Genomic DNA, 20,466 nt, shown 5'->3' on the forward strand with positions numbered 1-20,466 from the left:
AGCAAACATGGGGGGAGGGGGGGAGGAAAGGGGTGGAAACTGAGGCCATCTCTGTAGGAACGCAAGTGGCCATGCTGCGGTGTGTGGTCAGGCCAGTGACTCTTACCATTGAAACAGCTAATCCTTTCACCACTAAGTAGATCCCATTGGTTGGTTGATGATTGCTGCTGATGCGGCACCCCCTCCACCCAAACTTAAGGAGAAAGGAAGATTTGGGGCCAACGCTGAAGGGGGAGGGGCACACTTTTGCCCATGACACTAGACAACTTTATTCCCTGTCAAACATTTGTTGTCATGTAGACACAGCCAAAGTGAACTGAAGCAGGATTAGAACACTTAGTACATTCATGACTACCTTCATACATTCTTTTAAAACTTACTAACAGAGAAAACGAGGGACACTACCACCTACTGTGACTGGCTATTTTACTTACCATCAGAATGTGTCTGTGCTAATTCTTTAGTTCTCCAGATACGAAGAAAAAAATAACCCCAAAACAAACAAGTAAAAACCCATGAATTTAGATGGGGAGGGGGACGGGGTTTACCAACACATTTTATGGAAAACATTAAATTTTGAAAAAAGTTAAGTATTTTGTACTTCTATTGCTTCGTGTAAAAAACTGCCCTGGAGCCTTGGAGCCCACCTGTATGGCTGGAGAACTGAGGACACCATACAGACAGACACCTGCAGGTGTTCCCTGGTGAGACAGTCCAGAGGGACAGGAAACAACTTCCCAGAGTGCGTCCACCTCTCTTCTCTAAAAGGGACTCTAAGATTTGGGGCAGGGGTGGGGTGGAGTGGGGAGAAGCCCTACGCAGGAAAGGTATTAAGGAAACCACCAAAATAACAGCTTCCAAAAACTGAACATGCTCTAGGCTGTGAAGAAACACATTTCATTCCTAGAACCTGTTGATTTCTCTAACGTGGGTAGATAGGACTTTGCGTTATTAATAAATGATTGTGCTTCTGAAGTTGCAGGGTCAGAGTCCACCCTCTAGAAAGCAGGGCAATTTTCGCATGGCTTGGAATCCTCTTGGACACATCCTAGAGACCAGAACAAATTCCATGGCACTCTCCAACCAACAGGGCTGGCGGGCGAGAGCGCCACCGCCATCTTTGGGTAGGGCGCGTGCACGCGCACACGCGCACGTGTGTGTTGGAGAGACTAAGGCATAGAGAAAGGCCCAAGTGAGGAGGAAAAAGTGAGTTTCCTGGATGCTCTAGTCCCTTCTTTCCAGGCACAAAGAGGCTGAGCTTGTTATTCCTATAGGCCCCCTTCACCCCACTTAAGTTGTTTCGTAGGAAGAAAATGTATGTGCACGTGTGGGTGGGTGTGGGTGTCGGTGAGAGAGTCCTTAAGTCCCTGTGCATTTCTAAATTGCAATAATTTAGGGCTGCAGTTTCAACAGAAATAATCTGTAAGTGACATTTAAAAGCGAATTTACTAAAGTTAGATCAGCAACTTTACATTGCTCAAAATCTTGTCATTAAAAAAAAAAAAAAAAAAAAAGCCCTCTGGGTGTAGGCAAAATTCCATCAAATAGCCACCGGAACTGAAGTCCTTAGCGGTTGTATAAAGAAAATTCACAGATTGTTTCGATCACTTCTGCATTTTAAGGTAGCAAAACATTAAGCCACTAGGCTATTCAATCAGCAACATCCCACAAGGGTTTTATGACTACCCTGTGTGATTCAGTTCATTTTCCGAGTTTCTGGTAGGATGTATTCAGCTTGGGTTACACTGTCTCCTTTCCCTCGTAGGGATTGGGACCCCAAAGTCAGGTAGGTAAAGGTATTGTTTTTCAGGACTTTACGTGCTGGGGATTTCCCGATTGGTAGTCCTGGAGAGTATGCCACTGGCCCGGAGCAGTCTGGCCTTCCCAACCAGTGAGGAGAGGAGATGTCTTACTCCGAGGCCAAGTGACTGACCAGGTGTAGGGCGGCAGAGCTCCTAGGGGGTCCGAGGGGACAACTGAGTGGACTCTGGCAAGGGACAGGGGAGCCCCATTTGAATGACCTGTGACCTTCCAATGCCAAATATCCCCAAGAGGGCCCGAGGCCTGGGCTTGCCCTGAGGAACAAGGATGTGCTACCGACCGGAGGGGCTAACACTGAGGTGTGGTGAGACCACCAAACAGCTCCCAGAACCTGGGTGTCACACAGATACATACACGGAAAGTAAACAGCTTTGGTGAGCCCAAAGGGGCCCATCCTTAAATCAAACAAGAAGCTAAACACCCACACAGACTGTTTTCCAAGGAAATGTGTCTGCCCCTCCAAACAGCATCCTTGTGTAGAGAGGGAAGGGGGCAGTGGAAGGACACAGCTCAAATGACATTGTGTACGTGTTTCCACGTCTATCTACATTCATATCATCATCATCATCATCATCATCATCATCATCATCCAGTGTTCTCGTCTACAGAGAGTGAGCACGACATTCTACCCACATGGCAACTACAAACAGGCCAGGCTGCGTGAGGCCCCTTCCTCAGCACCACAGTGGAAGGGAGAACGCGACCATGGTGGGAAAGGACATCACACTATTCCATCCCTTCTACTGCCATCCAGGGGGCATCTTGATCCTTCTAAAATCAGATGTAAAAGACAAGGTCAGGAAAATTGGTCTCTGTGCCACCTGAAGCTATTATTGGCCATCATGCATGAACATGGCACTTGTAAAAATTTCATAAATCTGAAACCATCTTAAAAAAAAAAAATCCCAGCAACTGAAGTCATCTTACAGTACTTCATCTCAAATATTTAAAAGATATTTTTTCTAAGTAAAATGGCTCCCAAAGAGCCCAATGATTTTTTTTTTAAAAAGGGTTTCTTTTTAATTAAAAATTTTTTTTGATAAAAATGGAAGATGTAAAATGTGGGCAGAGGAACAAGAGAGTTGCTGAATATGCATCTGAAATTGCAGGGGGGTGGGGGGACACAGCCCAGGAGAGGACCACTCCTGAGGCCTCTCTACTCTCACGGCTCAGCTCTCCCCAACTCCTGCGGCACCACTGGGGCACAGGACAAAAGTCGTGAGCTGGAGAGACCGAACACAAGGCTTCTTTCCTGTGGTTGGGTGGTGTTTACGTGTGCAAATGTAGTAAGCCACTCCCCACTGACATAAGGTGCGTGTCTGTGGATACCATTCACTGCTCCAAAAGAACGCTCAGTCCCCGGGGCGCCCGTCACTTCTCCACTTTCTTGGCTTTCTTCAGGATGTCGCACTTTTTCCTGTTGGGGCGGCGGCACCGCTCGTCGATGCTGGGGATACACTCGTAGTGCCACACCTCCTCCATCTTCTCCACCGGGTAGACGGCCTCCACGTAATGCCGGATGAGCCGCAGCCGCGTCGGATCCAGCTGCTTCTTGTTGCAGGCGCCGGAGTGGTTGTACTGCAGCCGGAGGTTCTCGGCGGTGAAGAGTTCCGGAAAGAGCCTGACCAGGAGCCGGGCGGCGAAGTTGCCCACGGAGAGGCTCTGCTGCACGATCTCACGCACCTCCTTGTCCGACAGCAGGTACGGTGAAGGCACCGGGAAGTCGGGCGAGGGGACCACCAGCTCGTCCAGGGGGATCTTGCAGAAGTCCTTGCTGCTTCTCTCGGGCGGCAGCGGGGGCCCCTCAAACTCCTCTCGGAACCTCTCGGGGTTGATTGCATAGCTCGCCAGGTCCCTGCACTCGGGGCCCGGCACGTGCACCTTGCGCTGCTGCTGGTAGGAGCGCCGCTGCTCCGTGTCCCGGCGCCGGCAGCGCTCGTCCAGCTTGCCCACGAACTCCAGCGTCCACACGCGGTCGTTCTTGGCACGCGGGTAGAGCAGCTGCACGTAGTGGCGGATGAGCTTGATGCGCGACGGGTCCAGCTGCTTCTTGCCCAGCGAGCCGCTGCAGTTGTACTGCTTGCGCAGGTTCTCGTGCGTGAAGAGCTCGGGGAAGAGGTGCACCAGCAGGCGCGAGGCGAAGTTGCCGATGGACAGGCTGCTCTCGTAGATGCTGCGCAGCTGCTCCTTGCTGAGCAGGCAGTCGGCGCCCGGCACCTCGAAGTCGGGCTGCGGGATCTCCAGCTTGTCGAAGTCGATGGGCACCAGCCAGATCTTCTTGGAGCGCCGGCCGGGCCGCTCGCCCTCGAAGCTGTCTTCCACCTTGACCACGGAGATGTCGTCCGGCAGGCTGGAGGAGTCGTAGCAGTCGTCCCGCGCGGGCTCGCCGTCGCTGCCCCCGTCCAGCGCCAGGCCCTCGAGCTCGTCGTTGAGGCGCTGGGCGCACTGCTGCAGCCAGGCCTCCTCCTCCTGCATGTCGGGGAAGTAGATCTCCGTGTAGTTGCGGATGATCTGCAGCCTCTGCGGGTCCAGCTCCTGCTTGCCGCCGTCCCCGTAGCAGCTGTACTGCTCGCCCAGCTTCCGGTGGTCGAAGAGCTCGGGGAAGAGCCGGTGGAGAAGGAAGACGGCGAACTCGCCAGGGGACGATGCTTCGTCCAGGAACTCGGTGAGGTCCTGCGTGTCCACCACGTGGTCGGAGGCGATGGTGCTGCTCCGGTCCAGGGACAGGGCCTCCTCCTGGTCCTTGTTGTCCAGGAAGTGGCCGGCATCCACCTGCTCGGCCTCAAAGAAGCCGGGGACCTGGCCACCGGGCTGGCTGTCCTCCATCTCCCGCTGCGCCCAGAAGCGGCTGAAGAAGTCGTTCAGCTGGGGCAGACACTCGGCCTGCCACACGGCCGTGTCCTTCACCGAGGGGTAGTAGACCTCCACGTAGTTGCGGATGAGCTGCAGGTGCAGCGACTCCAGCTTCCGCTTGGCCGCGAAGCCGCAGGCACTGCAGCCGCGGGAGAAGTCCACGTCGCTGAACAGCTCGGGGAAGAGCTGCACCAGCAGGCGGCAGGCCAGGTCACCGCCCGACAGGCTCTGGTCCACGATCTGCTTGAGCTCGGCTGCCGTGAGCTGGTACTCCGGGGGCGGCTGGAACTTGGCCACCATCTCGGTGGGGCTCACCTGCTTCTTGATGCGGCTCACCTCCAGGGAGAGCAGGTCCACCTTGCTGTGCAGCTGGGACATGTTGGAGGACAGCGTGTTGAGCATGTAGAACATCTTCTGGATCAGAAAGTAGATGTTAGGGTCACTGTCGGTGGCCGCTGCGGCACTGCCACAGTCCCGCTTCTGCGGCTCGTTCAGGAGCCGCAGCGGCGAGGGGCTGTTGCTGGAGTTTGCCTTCTCGAAGAGCTCGTACGTGTTGAGCATGTCCCCGGCGGGAGGGTTCTTCTTCTCCATGATCTTGTGCGAGATGCCATACAGAGGCTTCTTGTAAGAGGGGGTGGTCACCTCGCCGCAGGGCTCCTCCTCGCCGGGCCACGCGGAGCCCAGGTTCTTGCCCCTGCTGGCCTGCTCTCCGTTGCCCTGGCAGGGCGAGCAGTTCTCCCGGTTCCGCATGCCTGCTAGGAGCGCCTGGAAAACAAACACTGTGTTAGGGTGTTCCGGTTTACTGCATGAAACGCAGGTCTCGGTCACACGGAGGTGCCAAGGTCAATCTTGGAAGCACTCAAGAAAGCACCGCCCTCGCCCCTATTCACTCTGCTGGTCCGGGAACGCACAGCTAACACAAACCTGCACCCCTGTGCCAAAAGAGCTCGCTCTTCCTGCTTCCTAAGAGAGGCTCGGCCTGGACCTGGAAGGCGTCAGCTTCCTGCAGGACTCCGGTGCTACACTTCCTGCACACAGGGCCTGAGGGGCAACAGTGCTGCTGGGGGCGGGAGACGCCACAAGGACTAGAGAAGCCCCTGAGGTCACCTCACTGACCCGGGCCTCCGTCTGCTCCCAGGCAGGCATAAGGACTCCTGCCCACAGCAGCTCCAGAAGGCAGCGGCATGTCTTCCAGTCCACAGCCTCTAGGAGAACAGGTGTCTCCACTCCAGATGGCTCCCGAGGTGCACAGTGGTACGTACGCGCAGGAGAACTGGGGTCTGCTGCAACTCTACCACCGCCTGGAATGACATCTTATCTCAGACCGGAAAAGGGCTGGCCCAGAACTGTCCCAGGGCCTGTGCGACTATGGATCCCATGACGTGATGGGCTCGCCCAGGTTTCTAAGTCACCGTCTCCCGTTGGTCCAGCGGCCCTTCTCAAGCAGATTGCAGGAGACCAGTAAGCCCCGATGTCTTAAGGCAACCACTGTACATGATGAATTAATGCCTCTCCTATGTATCTACAAGGGTACTTGCCATGTACTATCCAGCCTTGCTCAGCAAAGGACAGTGAGAGTATTAAACCCTACCAAATTGATTTTCAGGGATGATTTCCTCAACTCGCCCAAGGATAGCAGGGACACTTGTCAAGTCCACTGTTGCAGGACTCCCAGGGCAAGCTCCAGATACCCTTTAAAGACCCCAAAGCCTGAGTCCAACCTCCACTGCCGGACAGCCGTCACCCTGGCCATCTGAGAACCCAGAGTGCTTGCTGCTTTCACCAGTGGTCTCCCCTGCTGCCAGGCCCTGGACAGGCCAAGAGGCTTATTTACATATATGTGGACAAGTGATTTTCAACACAGGCCCAAAGGAGATTCAGGAGAGGAAGGACAATCTTTCAGCTAATGATGCTGAACAGCTGGACATAGATATGCCAAAACAAACAAAAACTTCCAGCCTACACGCACCATGTAAAAAAATTAATTTAAAGTGGATTGTGGGTGTAAATGTAAAACCTAATTTAAAATTCTAACACTTCTAGAAGAAGACATAAGAGAAATCCTTTATGACCTTGGTTTAGGCAAATATTTCTTGGACATGACACCACAAGCACAATCCGTAAGAGAAGAAAACTGACAAACTGGACTTCATCAAAACCACAAAAACTTTTGCTCCTTAAAAGACAATATTAAAAGAAAGAAAAATGGCTCACATTGGAAGAAGTATTGGCAAGCCATCTATCTGATAAAGGAGCTTAATCCAGAATACATAAAGAACTCTCACTCAATAATGACATACAACTCAATTAATGATTTCAATAGCCACTTGGAACAACATATGTAAATAGCAAATAAGCGTGCAAAAAAATGCTTATTAGTAGCAGGCAAGTTAAAACCCACTCGGAGATACCTCATCACTCCTACCAAAATGGGTACAAACAAAAAGACAATACCAAGCGCTGGAAAATGTAAAGGAACTGAAGCCCTCCCATACTGCTGGTGGGGGGTATGATATGGCATAACAATTGGTAGTTTCTTAAAAAGATAAATATACATGGCCCATACGACTTGGGTATTTCATTCCTAGATATTTATTTACCAAGGAAAAAGAAAGCAGTTAATCACACAGAGATTTGTACACAAATGTTCACGGCAGCCCTATTTGTAAAGAGTCCAAAGCTGGAAACCCAAAATTTTATCAACAAGTATACAGATAAACAAACTGTGCTATATTCATAGGCTGGAATACTACTCAGCAACAGAACTCATACATGTACTACTACTCATGAGGAATCTCAAAATAATTATGCTAAAAGAAGCCAAGCAGGGGAGCCTGGGTAGCTCAGTCGGTTAACTATCTGATTCTTGATTTTGGCTCAGGTCACGGTCTCATGGTTTGTGAGCTTGAGCCCCACATAGGGCTTTATACTGACGGTGCGGAGCCTGCTTGGGATTCTCTCTCCCCTCTCTCTCTGCCCCTGCCTCACACGTTTGCAGTGTGTGTGTGCACGCATGTGTGCTCTCTCGCTGTCTCTCTCTCAAAATAAGTATTTTTTTAAAAAAAGAAAACAGTTAAAAAAAAAAAAAAAAAAAGGAGCTAAACAAAAGAGGCCATGCTGTATGATTCCATTCAGAATCATGTGTTCCGGAACACAAACTTACCTATCAATGATGACAGAAAGCAGATTAGTGGTCACCTGGGGGTGAAGGAAAGATGCAAAGTGGCACATGGAAACTTTAAGGTATTGGATGATTCCTGTTTATTATCTTGATCATGGTGACAGCCTCACTGGCATACACATATGTCAGAAGGTATCAAATGGGTAGGCTTTATATATTGTGCCATTCATTGTAGTTCATTCCCAACTTAACCTGTTTTTGACAAATGTTAAACTTGACCCCCAAACTTACTGGAATACATTTTTGAGGGTTTAATCGAGCAGAAGAGCTAACTGGTGAACACTGGTAGGTGTCACAGGAACACGCAGGGCCGAAGCACAAAGTGTTTGCTGTTACTGACAGATGTGTGCCCCCAGCAACTGCAGAACTGAGAAGAACAAAGTCCATCCTTTGGATGCTTCACACCCAGGGAAAAATATGGTTGGTGTAGGGTGGCCTAGGCCAGGGCTTCAGAAACTCTAATATACATGTGAATCACCCGGGACCTTGTTACAATACAGATTCTGGTCCCTGAACCTGCATTTCCTCTAATTTTTTTTTTTTTAAGTGTATTTATTGTTTTAGTAATCTCTACATCCAGTGTGGGGCTCGAACTCATGATCCCGAGATCAAGAGTTGGGTGCTCTTCTGACCAAGCCAGCCAGGCTCCCCTGGGCCTGCCTTTCTAACACGCTCCCAGGTACTGTTGGTCCTCTCTGAGTAGCAGAGGCCTGGAAGACCGTGTCTGCTCTCAGTTTGTCTCACCCAGGCAGATTCAATGTCATTTGTAGGACTTCAAATAACTAATGCCAGCACAAAACAGTACATGATGTGTTTTTCTCTTGTAGCCTGAAAAGGGTAGGGAAAAGAGACAATCTCGAGAGGCTAGATTTGCAATGGCATGTGGGCAATAAATAGGTAGGTAGGTCTAAGGTGAAAAGAGAGCAATGAGGCCACATAAACATATAACACTTTGATCCTTCTAAGCCACCCACAAGTTATATTTCATTTAAATATATGGATCTTCTCTTGTAGATAATGGAATAATCTGACTCACATTACAGTAACTAAGATTCATTTTTTGCCTGCCTCTGTTGATAACAATAATGCAAAAGAAAAGCTACTCTACTCTGTAAGAACCTGAAGACAGAGGGGCACCTGGGTGGCTCAGTCGGTTAAGCGTCCGACTTCAGCCAGGTCACGATCTCGCGGTCCATGAGTTCGAGCCCCGCGTTGGGCTCTGTGCTGACAGCTCAGAGCCTGGAGCCTGCTTCCGGTTCTGTGTCTCCCTCTCTCTCTGCCCCTCCCCCATTCATGCTCTCTGTCTCAAAAATAAATAAACGTTAAAAAAAAGTTTTACAAAAAAAAAAAAAGAACCTGAAGAACCGTTCTCAAATATGTGCTTTCAAAAAAGGAGCTGTTCAGATAGGCCACTAGCTTTATGAATAATATGTCTGTAGAGAGATATAAAAGCGTGGATAAGATCTCGGCTTGCGCTGTCCTCTGTGACCTTGGCCAAATCAAATGATTTTTCATGCCTCAGCTTCTAGTACCTCAGGGATAAATAATGGTATGTCTCACAGGGTAGTTATGAAGACTTAATGAGATAATGTACAGAAAGCACTGAGCCCTGTCTGAATCACAGTAAGTGCTTAATAAATATTCACTGTTAGAATATAATTATTATTAAGCAGTGATATTCCCAAACCAGAGCAGAGGTAACACAGTGGGGTTTTTATTAAACTAGTTGTAATGATTACTCTCAAGCAGTAAACAAAGGAGGACTTTCCTATAATGCATCAGGGTTAGTCATTCATGGAAGGCTCTTCTTAGAGGTCTGTTTGTCCTAAAGACTGGGGGCGGGGGAGGAGCACAGGACATCAGAGCTGAAGGTGGGGTTTGAAGCTCTTTACAGCAATTTTGCTCTGCTATCAGACAGAGAGCAAAGGATTCTGAAGGGAGGGAGGCAGGGAGGAAGCCACACACACACATCATAAACTTGGAGAAAGGAAGGGATGGAGAGGAAAGTGTTCACTCCAACACTGGAGTGGAATTGGAACTGTGGGTCATGACCCATTAGTTCAATGATGAAGTTCTTTTTTAAATTTTTTTTTTCAACGTTTATTTATTTTTGGGACAGAGAGAGACAGAGCATGAACGGGGGAGGGGCAGAGAGAGAGGGAGACACAGAATCGGAAACAGGCTCCAGGCTCTGAGCCATCAGCCCAGAGCCCGACGCGGGGCTCGAACTCCCGGACCGCGAGATCGTGACCTGGCTGAAGTCGGACGCTTAACCGACTGCGCCACCCAGGCGCCCCAATGATGAAGTTCTTTTGGTGGGTCATGACCAGCATAAGAAGGGAGAAAGATTGAGGAAAGGCAGAAGAAAAAAAAAAAAAAGGAAGGGAGGAGGGAAAAAAAAGAAAATAGAATAGAAAATATCAGAGTGCACTGCACATAGTAAGTAAATTTGGGAAAGTTTTGCTTTGTTTCTGTGTCTGTACATTTACATACAAATCCATGTACGTGAGTTCTGTTTCTCTACAAGGTGAATTTATTTACAACTGCACACCACTGAAAAGCACGGCCCTAATAAATTCAAACTGCCTTATTTGCTAATTCCTGTAGGCTGTAAATTAGATTTTAGCAACTTCTTCACCATTAAATTCAATTACACCAAAATAATTTTGGAAGTCCTATGGATCATGAAATTACCATGAGGTTTAACCAATATAGAGGAATTTGAGTTTCTAATGGCAATCATTAAAAAAATCATAAATACATTAGGAGTGATTTTAGAAAAAGGGTCTTTGCTTTACAAGTGATCCCACTAATACATTTAAGATAGGATTTTGGGGGCACCTGGGTGGCTCGGTTGAGCATCCAACTCTTGAGTTTGGCTCAGGTGCTTAAGATTCTCTCTCTCCATCTCTCGTTCTCCCTCCCTCTGCTCCTCTCCCCTGCTCATACACTCTCTCTCTCTTTAATAAAAAAAATAAAGATTCTGTGCAGAGATCACCAGAAACTCACATGCCATGCAGCAAAAGTACCCACGTTCTAGAGAGAGATCTGCCGTAATTAACACCCAGTGTAGAGAGTAAGTACAAGGGAAATTTTCTGGGTGAATTGCCTGAATACCAATAACAAATAGAAGTCATTGGACTCCCCCACATTCCTACACAGGCAGAAGGCCAAAGTGTATCAGAACTGGAAATCCCCTCTATAGTTCTCACTGTTCAGGATCATTAATAAAAATATTGCAGTTTCTACTAAGCATGTTAGAAACACTGCCATCAGTAGAAACATTTTTGGCTAACTTGCCTGAATAAAAAAATTAAGTTAGAGTCCCAGTAGAGGGCAACATTCCTCCCTCCCAGGGACCTTAGATACACAATTCAACACAAAACACAACACAAGCACTAAAGAGAAGGTTCTTAGATATCCCCACACTGGTGTCCTGTCAGCTCAGTGTCCCAATTAATTCCACGAATGCTGCCAAGGCGACGACGGGCTGGCCGCATTTGCCGCTGATGATAAAATCTCTGCTCAGCTGTCTAGGAGTATCAAGAAATCTTTAAATCTGTGCTACTTGGCACTGGGTGTCTAGAGCTGACACGTCCCCAATTCTCTGAGGCTCATCTTCCAGCCATATGGGAACTCTGTGCGCAGCTCGGCTCGGCAGTGCCAGCATCTCCTGGATGCGGTCGGGGCATTTCATTCCACGGCTAATACCCTCAGACTCCAGCGGGAAGGCCCAAATCCCTTGCTGGAGAATATAAGCAAAAAGAGGTTGATTTTGGGATCCAAGAGAGCGTTAAGTAGACCATGTAGGGGACATTCCACGTGTCCGTGTCCAGCTACACCCCAGGGATTGGGTCACCGTGGATATCCTTCAAGCATTAAACTTCTTCCCCATATGACTCCAAATCCAAAGGCCGTCACTGAATTCAGTTTGACAAATGATGAGTGGCCAAACGGTGCCCAGAGAGTCAGCAAACTGGAACACCAAGAAAGCAGCACGCCTTCCAGAGAGTAGAGAGTAGAGAATCAATATGGCATCAAGGGTAGACCATGTGAATCAACTCCTAGGGGGCCGGGCATGAATAACCAAGGCAGAGGTGGAGCTTACCTTTTTCATTTTCAACAGAACTTTTCTCTTCATCATCACCATCACCATTAAATGACCAGATACCATGAAGTCATAAGGTCTGGCAGACCTCTCTGCCACACAGAGCCAGTCAGCAAAGAGCACTGAGTACCTAGCATCCAGCAGGCACCGTGCAAGGCTCGGGGACACAGGAAACAAGCTAGACAGTCTCTGACCTCATGGCTTTTACCCTTCGGGTCATCCTTATACTGTTAGCGGATGAAGAAATTGCTGTGATGCCTGAAGAAATAAGAACCTGGGAGATGAGGCAATCACAATGGAGAAGAGACAGGCCAGGGGGGTGGCAAACTGTCAGGGCAGGTCATTTTCAAAGGCTTCTCACAACATCTTACAAATACCCCACAGCCCCTTAACTGTGGCGTTCAACTGCACAGGTCCAAATCAAGCAGGCTTGAGAGCACTGACTTCTCGGAGCCTCGTTAAAATGGGAATGCACGGTACCTATCTGCAACGGGTGCTGCAGAAATGACTTTGAATCTCCAGCTGGTACCACAGTCTCCACCACTCAGGAGGTAAGCGGCAAATGTGCACTGAATGAAATGACGTTTCCATTCTCCGATTGAAAAACAAAACGCAGTGGCGCTTTAGAATTAAAAACAAACAAAGAAACAAAAACCCGCAGCAGAACAAAGCTAACGCCTGCCTGGCATACAGCGCTTGAGTATCACCCCCACTTCCGTGAACAAAAGGATGATTACCAATAAAAATGTTGGCTACTCACCTCCCACATCTGCTGTACTTGGCTATGAAGCCTTTTCCAGTGGAGGTGCCAAATAAGTCTTTACACAGTCTTTTGTTAGGTTTTTTGAGGGAGGTTTTACATTTCTTCTAAGTGCTGTACTAAATGTCACTTACGAGTCATCAGCACTGACGGGAGTCTGGATGTGACGTACCTCTGGCACCAGGGCTACCGCTCAAATCCTACCCCCCACCCTTCGTCCTCCTCCCTTCTTTGAGGTTGGGGGACAAGATGGAAGGTGGTCTATGTTCTGACTTGGATGGTGTTCAGAATCAAGGGTGCTCAGCCTGGGGTGTCCTAAAGGATGTCAGATGGTCTCCCTTGGCAATGCTGTGCCACTTTCATTCCGATAAATGTGAAGGGAGGCAGAGGAAGACTGACCACAAGGGATGGGAGCTGGAGATGGGTGTTGGGAGGCAGTAAACATACAGTTCTGAAGGCTGACACGGGACAAGCCCTGCGCTGGGCTCGCTCACACGTAAGAAACCAATGAGATGAGCAGTATTATGCCTCATCACCATGGGGGACCCTGAGATGTGGGAGGCCACGTAACTGACCAAAGGCCACAGCGAACTCTCTCCGTCTGACTCCCGATTTAACTATTTACTGTTCCTACGGGCTGGATCAGAGAAGGTGGGGCTCGCCTCCCAGACGCGGGGAGTGCGTCTAATCAGTCCTGGTATTTCATACCGGGAACAAGCCTGCCCCACTGGCATCTTGGCACTTTAACTTCTATGCCTGAGTTGACTCATCTGTCTAGTAGAGCTAGTAAATTCTCTCATCACTGGCCTGTCATTTGGATTAAATAATGAATGGTGTATTTGTCAAGTGGGCACTCAGTAACTATTGAACTTCCTTTCCACTTTTTTGGATTACCGCTTGTTTTGGCCTCCTGGCTCCTCTTGCCTCACTCGGTGGTAAAAAAAAAAAAAAGCTGCATTTACTGCCCCCAGCAGCGATGACACTGTAAGCAGCGATGACATACGTAAGGAGGATCAGAGAAGGGGTGCCTGGGTGGCTCAGTCAGTTGAGTGTCCAACTTCGGTTCAGGTCATGATCTCACAGTTCGTGGGTTCGAGCCCCACGTCGGGCTCTGTGCTGACAGCTCAGAGCCTGGAGCCTGCTTCAGATTCTGTGTCTCCCTCTCTCTCTGCCCCTCCCCTGCTTACGCTCTCTCTCTCAAAAATAAACATTTAAAAAAAAAAAAAAGAAGGATCAGAGAAAATTCAGGGGGAGAAGCATAAAGCATTATTCACTCTGAACTAGGACTAGTGCCATTTTGAAAAATCAACATATGCTATAATTTCATAAAACTGATAGATTGTTTCAAATCCCCAAAGGTTCTAGGGCTATTGATTTACTGACACATCAACTTACACAGACTTTTAAAAGGAAATACAGAATTCACATGACACATTTCTGCAAGGAGCTCAAGAATTTCAAAAGGTTTATACCTACATATATTCTTTTTACAGAATAGGAAAGCGTGCACGGGTATCAACCTCATCGTATGCACAGTAAGGAGAAGAAACAAAACTAGTAAAACACCCAAATAAAATCCAGGACTTAACAGGTCTTTTCCAATCTAAAATCTAACAGGTCAGAACCGCACGCTATATCCAATCTATTGAAAAGTAAACATATATGCCCAATTAGAATATGTAAATTGAACAAGTCATATTAGAAATATTCAAATACATTTTGGTTCCCTTTTCTCCAAACATGTCTGAATTTGGGGTGATGCCCAAAGCCCCACTGGAAGCCTGCTGCCTCGCCAAATCGAGAGGCATCTGAAACCTTCACATCATTCGTGTGATGTCCAGGGAGGCCCCCCGCACCATGAGCCTCGATGGAGTCGCAGCCCAACACCAAACCTTTTCTGACTTGCTTCACACACTAAGGATTCAACTAAAATACGGATCCTAAGAACCTTCTCCCTCCCTCTCTGCCCCCAAGAATTCGCAGACGCGCCCTGCTTCTCTGTGATGCCGCTCCAACAAAACTGGACGAAAGGATAAAGACTGACTCCACTTGTGCACGGAGACAACGGGACGACCTCGGACCGCCCATAAGGCCACAACCCAGCCTACACATGGTCAGAATTCCTTCCTGTTGTGAGCGCTTATTGTTCCTTACTGGACTGAACTTTTCTTTTTTTTTTTTTTAATTTTTTTTTTCAACGTTTATTTATTTTTGGGACAGAGAGAGACAGAGCATGAACGGGGGAGGGGCAGAGAGAGAGGGAGACACAGAATCGGAAACAGGCTCCAGGCTCTGAGCCATCAGCCCAGAGCCCGACGCGGGGCTCGAACTCACGGACCGCGAGATCGTGACCTGGCTGAAGTCGGACGCTTAACCGACTGCGCCACCCAGGCGCCCCTGGACTGAACTTTTCTAAAAACGGCCACAACGCTTCCCCCGTCCCTGTGAGTTTGCTGTGCCTACCGTCAGAAGTGGAGTCTATACTTACACCCTTGTGTCTCGACTGGCCCACGGGACTTTCTGGCCAGTGGGATACTAGCATTCGTGGCGATGCAACCCGAGGTGTGAAAAGTGTCTGTGCTTCAGAGCTTGGCCTCTCTTGCTCCTGGGAACTCTTCCACACCACATGCACAAGCCGGGACTAGCCTCCCAGCGGGTGGGACTGTGCAGAAAGGGAAGCTGCAGCAGGTGCAACCAGCCCTGCGGCCTTGGGGAAAGGGGGCGGGGGGGTGAGGCCATCCCGGACCACCTAGCCCCCCATCAGGTCAAACCAACTCAGAACCCCCAGCTGACCCACAGAACTGTGAACAAATACGGTGGTGGTGATTTTAAGCTGCTAAGATTTAAGGTGGTTTGTCACAAGGCAAGAGTGAACCAATACACTCAACTTTGTGTGTCATTTCTCGAACTCTGCCTTTACTGGCAAACTTGAAGTTGTCTACAGAATTGATCATAAGCAGAGATGTAGTGTGACCCACAGCAGAAAGCGTCTTCGGCAGTTCCTTTAGGAACTGAACATAGTGCTTCTCAAACTTCTCGACACTTGCAGGACAACCTCTGGGCATCTAACCCACACGGAATCGCTCACAGAGGGTACTAGCTTTATGCATACGGAACGGTCCCTGCGGCACTACTCGTAAGAACAAGGAAGTAGAAAACACCTATCTAGCAATCATTAGGGGGAAGGATAACAAATTACAGTGTAAAATGCAACAGAAGAAAAAATGGTTACATGTTTCTCTAACAAGCTATGCTACTAACCATCTTACTACTGCTTCCACTCGCCCAGCACGGATCTCAGCAGTTAGGAGTCTCAGATTTCATCCTCAATCATTACATACTCCTGGAAACTGCCATCCACACACGGAACTTTCCCCCCGAGTCACAAGGCATGCAATAAATGACGGATTTGGGCAGCCAGAGTCAAGGGAGGGATATCTAGATTAATCCTTTATTAAAAATGCTCACATAGGAGTGCCTGATCTCGACTCAGGTCATGACCTCACAGTTCATGAGTTCGAGCCCCGCGTCGGGCTCTGCACTGACAGTGAGGAGCCTGCTTGGAATTCTCTCTCTCCCTCTCTCTCTGCTCCTCCCCTGCTTGTGCTCTTTCTTTCTCTCTCTCTTTCAAAATAAATAAATAAACTCAAAAAAAAAAAAAAAAAGCTCATACAGGTATAAAAAAATCTCAACTAATCTCAACTTCTTTTCAGGGCATGATAGATTTTTAAAAATTTATTGTTGGAATATTATTCATGATAGTCAAAAAGGGGAAACAATCCAAATGTCCATCAAGTGCTAAATGGATAAACAAAATGTGGTACATCCACAAGGGGATATTATTTGGCCATAAAAAGGAGTGAAGAATTCATACATGCTACAGCATGGATGAACCTTGAAAACATGCTAAGTAAAAGAAGCCACACAAAAGGTCACGTATTCTATGATTCCATCTACATGAAATGCCCAGAACAGACAACCCTCTAGAGACAGAATGTAGATGAGTGGTTCTCAGGTGCTCGAGGAGGGGAAAGGGAAGGGACTGGTACAGAGGTTCTTTGTGGGGTGATGAAAATATTCTAAACTTATTATAGTAAGAGCTGTACCACACTGTGAATATACACAAAAAACCCACTGAATTGTACAATTTAAATTGGTGAATTGCATAGTATGTGAATTATAGCTTAATAAAGCTGTTTTGGGCGGGGGGGGGGGGGGGGGTGCAAATAAATAAATAAATAAATGTCTCATTCAGTGATCCATGATGTGGAGTGCAGGGTGGTATTCATTATAACATAAGCATTTACATTTAAATGCTGGGGGAAATCTTACTCTCATTGTTTTTGCTAATTATAGAAAAGGATAGTTTTTACTTATTGAAAATTCACTAAATCTCTACAATCCATACATTTCCAATTTATTTGGATTTGCCCTCACATCTAATAGAGCAAAATTAAAACAAAACAGTAACAACCCAAAGAGTCCCAGGCTGATGCCCCATGGTGTTCTGGCTAACGATAATAGGCTTTGAAAACGTGGGCTCTTTGGGACAGACATGCAGAACTTGAAATGACTATTTGGGTCCCCCAAAGAGAGAGAGAGAGGAAGAGAGAGAGAGAGAGAGAAAGAGAGAGAGAGAGACTGTGTGTGTGTGTGTGTGTGTGTGTGTGTGTGTGTGTGTGTGTCTCCGTGTGTCTAGGTTGGAGAGCTTGGGAAAATGTCTAAGAATTTAAGGTATACTGTGCCAGTCCACGGGGAGGCACGGAGGTGAGGTGTCCTGGGCCAGACCCCTGATCTCCCAAAGCTGCTTCTCTCGCCTCAGTCTTAAGTATTCTGTGTATGTGTCTTGTCTCCCACCCAGACTATAGACTGCTAGAGGGGGCCACCATGGCCAGTTTGATTTTCTCTCTCTCTCTTAGAATTTAGCCAAGTTCAATCTAACCAGCAGGTGATTTTTAAAAAAAAAAAAAAAAAAAGCAAATTCAGGGGCGCCTGGGTGGCTCAGTTGGTTAGGCATCCGATTTCAGGTCAGGTCATGATCTCATGGTCTGTGGGTTCGAGCCTCACGTCGGGCTCTGTGCTGACAGCTCAGAGCCTGGAGCCTGCTTTGGATTCTGTGTCTCCCTCTCTCCCAAAAATAAACAAACATTTTAAAAAAACAATTTCTTTAAATAAAAAAAAATAAAGCAAATTCATAAAATTATAGGTTAGCGGGTAACAGGCATGTTACAAAAGAATTCTCTTCACAAAAAGATTCACTGGACACGTGCTCCTAACATAAAAGATCAGTTTGACTTAGGAAAAGACCTCCCAACCCTCAACTTTTCAAGGAATCTGTGTGCAGTGTATACTATGTAAAATGTGGTAGGCTTTAATGAACAGTCCTTGCTGTCGAGTGCTTATTTTCCCTGTAGAGCAAAGCAAAATAAAGAACTCAAAAGCAGGTGCATTGTGGAGACTCCCCTAGCCCCGTAAGGAATCCAGATGTAGGTAAGAATTGTAGTCGGAGAAGTCACCTTCTAGAAACCTAAGCCATCGAGGGGACAGCTGAGACGAAAGCCTTCTCGCGCCCAGGCATTCAGCAGTTGCCCGGACGCTCACGAGGAGAGAGACAGAGCATCTAATCAGAGGGTCAGAGCCCAAGCGAACAGCAGAAGGAGCTGGGCCCTCACCTCGGGAATCAGCCGCCGCCTCTTCACGCTGGGGACAGAGTCAGGCTGGCCATCGCAGCCCGGGGGCTTTCGCTTGCTGGAATCCTGGAGGGCAGGGAAGACGCTGTCCAGAGGGTGCTTCTCGGAAGACCTGGAACTCACTGAGCAGTCCAGGGCAGCATCTTCGGCCTCTGTCTCCACTTTCACTGTGTTATTTTTTAGAACTGTGGCAGAGAAGAAATAGGGCTCAGTGGGAAAGACCACTGGGCCGCTGGGAGATTAGCAGGGTTCCCTGAGCGGCAGGGTGTTTGCGGGGTGCCCTCTGACACTAGCACTCAGGTAAGAAAGTCTAGTCACAGTAAAACTGCGCCTTCCAACCTAGCAGTTTTTATCTTACCACATTAGTGCTACACAATAAAATCACGATCCGAGAACATTTTGTTCAAAACTGGTTCTAAGGTCCTTTTTGGGGGGAAAGAGCCGAGACGGAGAGAAAGAAACAAATACTATCTTTTAAATGATACTTTAAAAAAAGTAATTCTGGAAAGATACATACGATACTTAGAGCAGGTGTACGGGCAGAGGGGGACAAGCAGGCGTGGGAGGAGACTTTCCACGGATTTTTCATTATGTATCTTTTTATATTTTGAACCATTTGAGTGTATGACCTAATAAAAAATATTAAAATTAAAAATATGTTTTAAAAAGAAGCTTTTTTTTTTACCTTCTTCTACATCTTCACTGAATTCAGCTGAGTTCATCTTCTATTCCACTAAATGAAAAGACAAAGACAAAGCCTTGATTTATTTCTTAATTTTCCGTCCCCATGAGAAATTCCCTTGCCCTCCCAACCTGGCTCCGGGTAATGGAGGGTTAAGCCGAAACTGTTCCTCAACATCATGGAATGCATCCTCTTAGTGTTGTCCGCAGCTGCTCAGAAACAGCCAGGCCTTCTGAACACCCTCTGCGAGCACGTCCCCCAAACTGCATGTCGGCAGAATGCGTCTTAAAGCATGAGTTTTGCTTTAAGGGGCAGTGTTGTTTGAGAAAAGCAGGTCTTACAAAAAGACCTCAGTTCGGATGATCTCCTATTGGTCCCTGCTTTATCAATTCCAGCCACAGACTGCAAAGATGCAGGCCATGGCTCCTCTGGGCACGAGTGGGTCTTAGACTCCAGGTGGTGCAGAAAGACCCGTGCTGCCCATGGTGCAGTCATCAGTCACACGGCCACCGAGGACTGGAAATGTGGCTGGTCGAAATGAAGACGTGCCATAAGGGTAAAGTACACACTGGATTTCAAAGACTTAGCACAGCAAAAAAACAGTGTAAAATATCTAATAATTTTTTATGTCGATTACACGGCGAAGTGATGTCAGCTATCTTAAAATTAATTTCACATTTTCTTTTAATGTAGCTACTCGAAAATTTTAAATCACACGTGTGGCCTGCATTCTATTCTTGTTGGATGGTGTCAGTCTAGCCCTTCCTTCCAAAGCAACAAGAAGAGGCAGTGTGGGTTTCTGAAGTTCTTGAGCTCCACATAATCTGCTCCAAACCTTTCTTTTTCCTGATGAGGGAGCAAGGCAGGAGGGGGCGAGGGGGGGGGCACAGAAGAGCGAGGGGGACTGTATGGGCTGCCAGGTTTGGTGCAGAGCCCCCGACTCCCACTGCCCCGGCCAGAATGGAATGGACACCATGATTAAAAGCACCATTAATCTTTGAGATTCCCCAAACTACCCTAAATTACATAACAGCATCCGCAAATAGCATAAGGTGTGAATGAGGGAGCAGCGTTACAAAAGAATACACATGAGAGCCTTTACTGTTGACACCGAGGAGTTGCGGTTCCCACAACTGACTAGGCTGCCTACAAACATGGAGTTCCCATTTTGGTTAAACATCAGAGGAGAGCAGAACTAAGAAGTATCTTTTAAGAAATTTCTAGAAGGAAGAGGGATGCCATCTACAAAGGCCAGTACACTATTCATCAAATAGCCACAGAATGGTGTGTGGTCCTCTGTTTTAGATGGGGGAAAGGGGGAGGGGAGGAGGTGTGCAAGAGACAGAGAGTCTAGGTCATCTATGCACACAG

The 20,466-nt window shown here is 47.9% G+C and overlaps 1 protein-coding gene across 1 annotated transcript in view; it reads right to left on the reverse strand.

Annotated features, from left to right (window-relative positions):
* Position 1: 1 nt before the first annotated feature.
* Positions 2-20,466, reverse strand: part of BEND3 (BEN domain containing 3) — a 35,564-nt gene continuing 15,099 nt past the window's right edge. The window contains exons 2-4 of the mRNA XM_047859076.1: positions 19,099-19,146; positions 18,396-18,598; positions 2-5,439 (exon numbers count right to left, since the gene is read on the reverse strand). Coding sequence (XP_047715032.1) covers positions 3,193-5,439; positions 18,396-18,598; positions 19,099-19,135 — 2,487 coding nt within the window. The 5' untranslated portion in view covers positions 19,136-19,146 and the 3' untranslated portion in view covers positions 2-3,192. The remainder of the gene's footprint in view (positions 5,440-18,395; positions 18,599-19,098; positions 19,147-20,466) is intronic.

Source organism: Prionailurus viverrinus, chromosome B2 (genome assembly GCF_022837055.1).
Source record: "Prionailurus viverrinus isolate Anna chromosome B2, UM_Priviv_1.0, whole genome shotgun sequence".
In the NCBI taxonomy this organism is placed as follows: domain Eukaryota; kingdom Metazoa; phylum Chordata; class Mammalia; order Carnivora; family Felidae; genus Prionailurus; species Prionailurus viverrinus.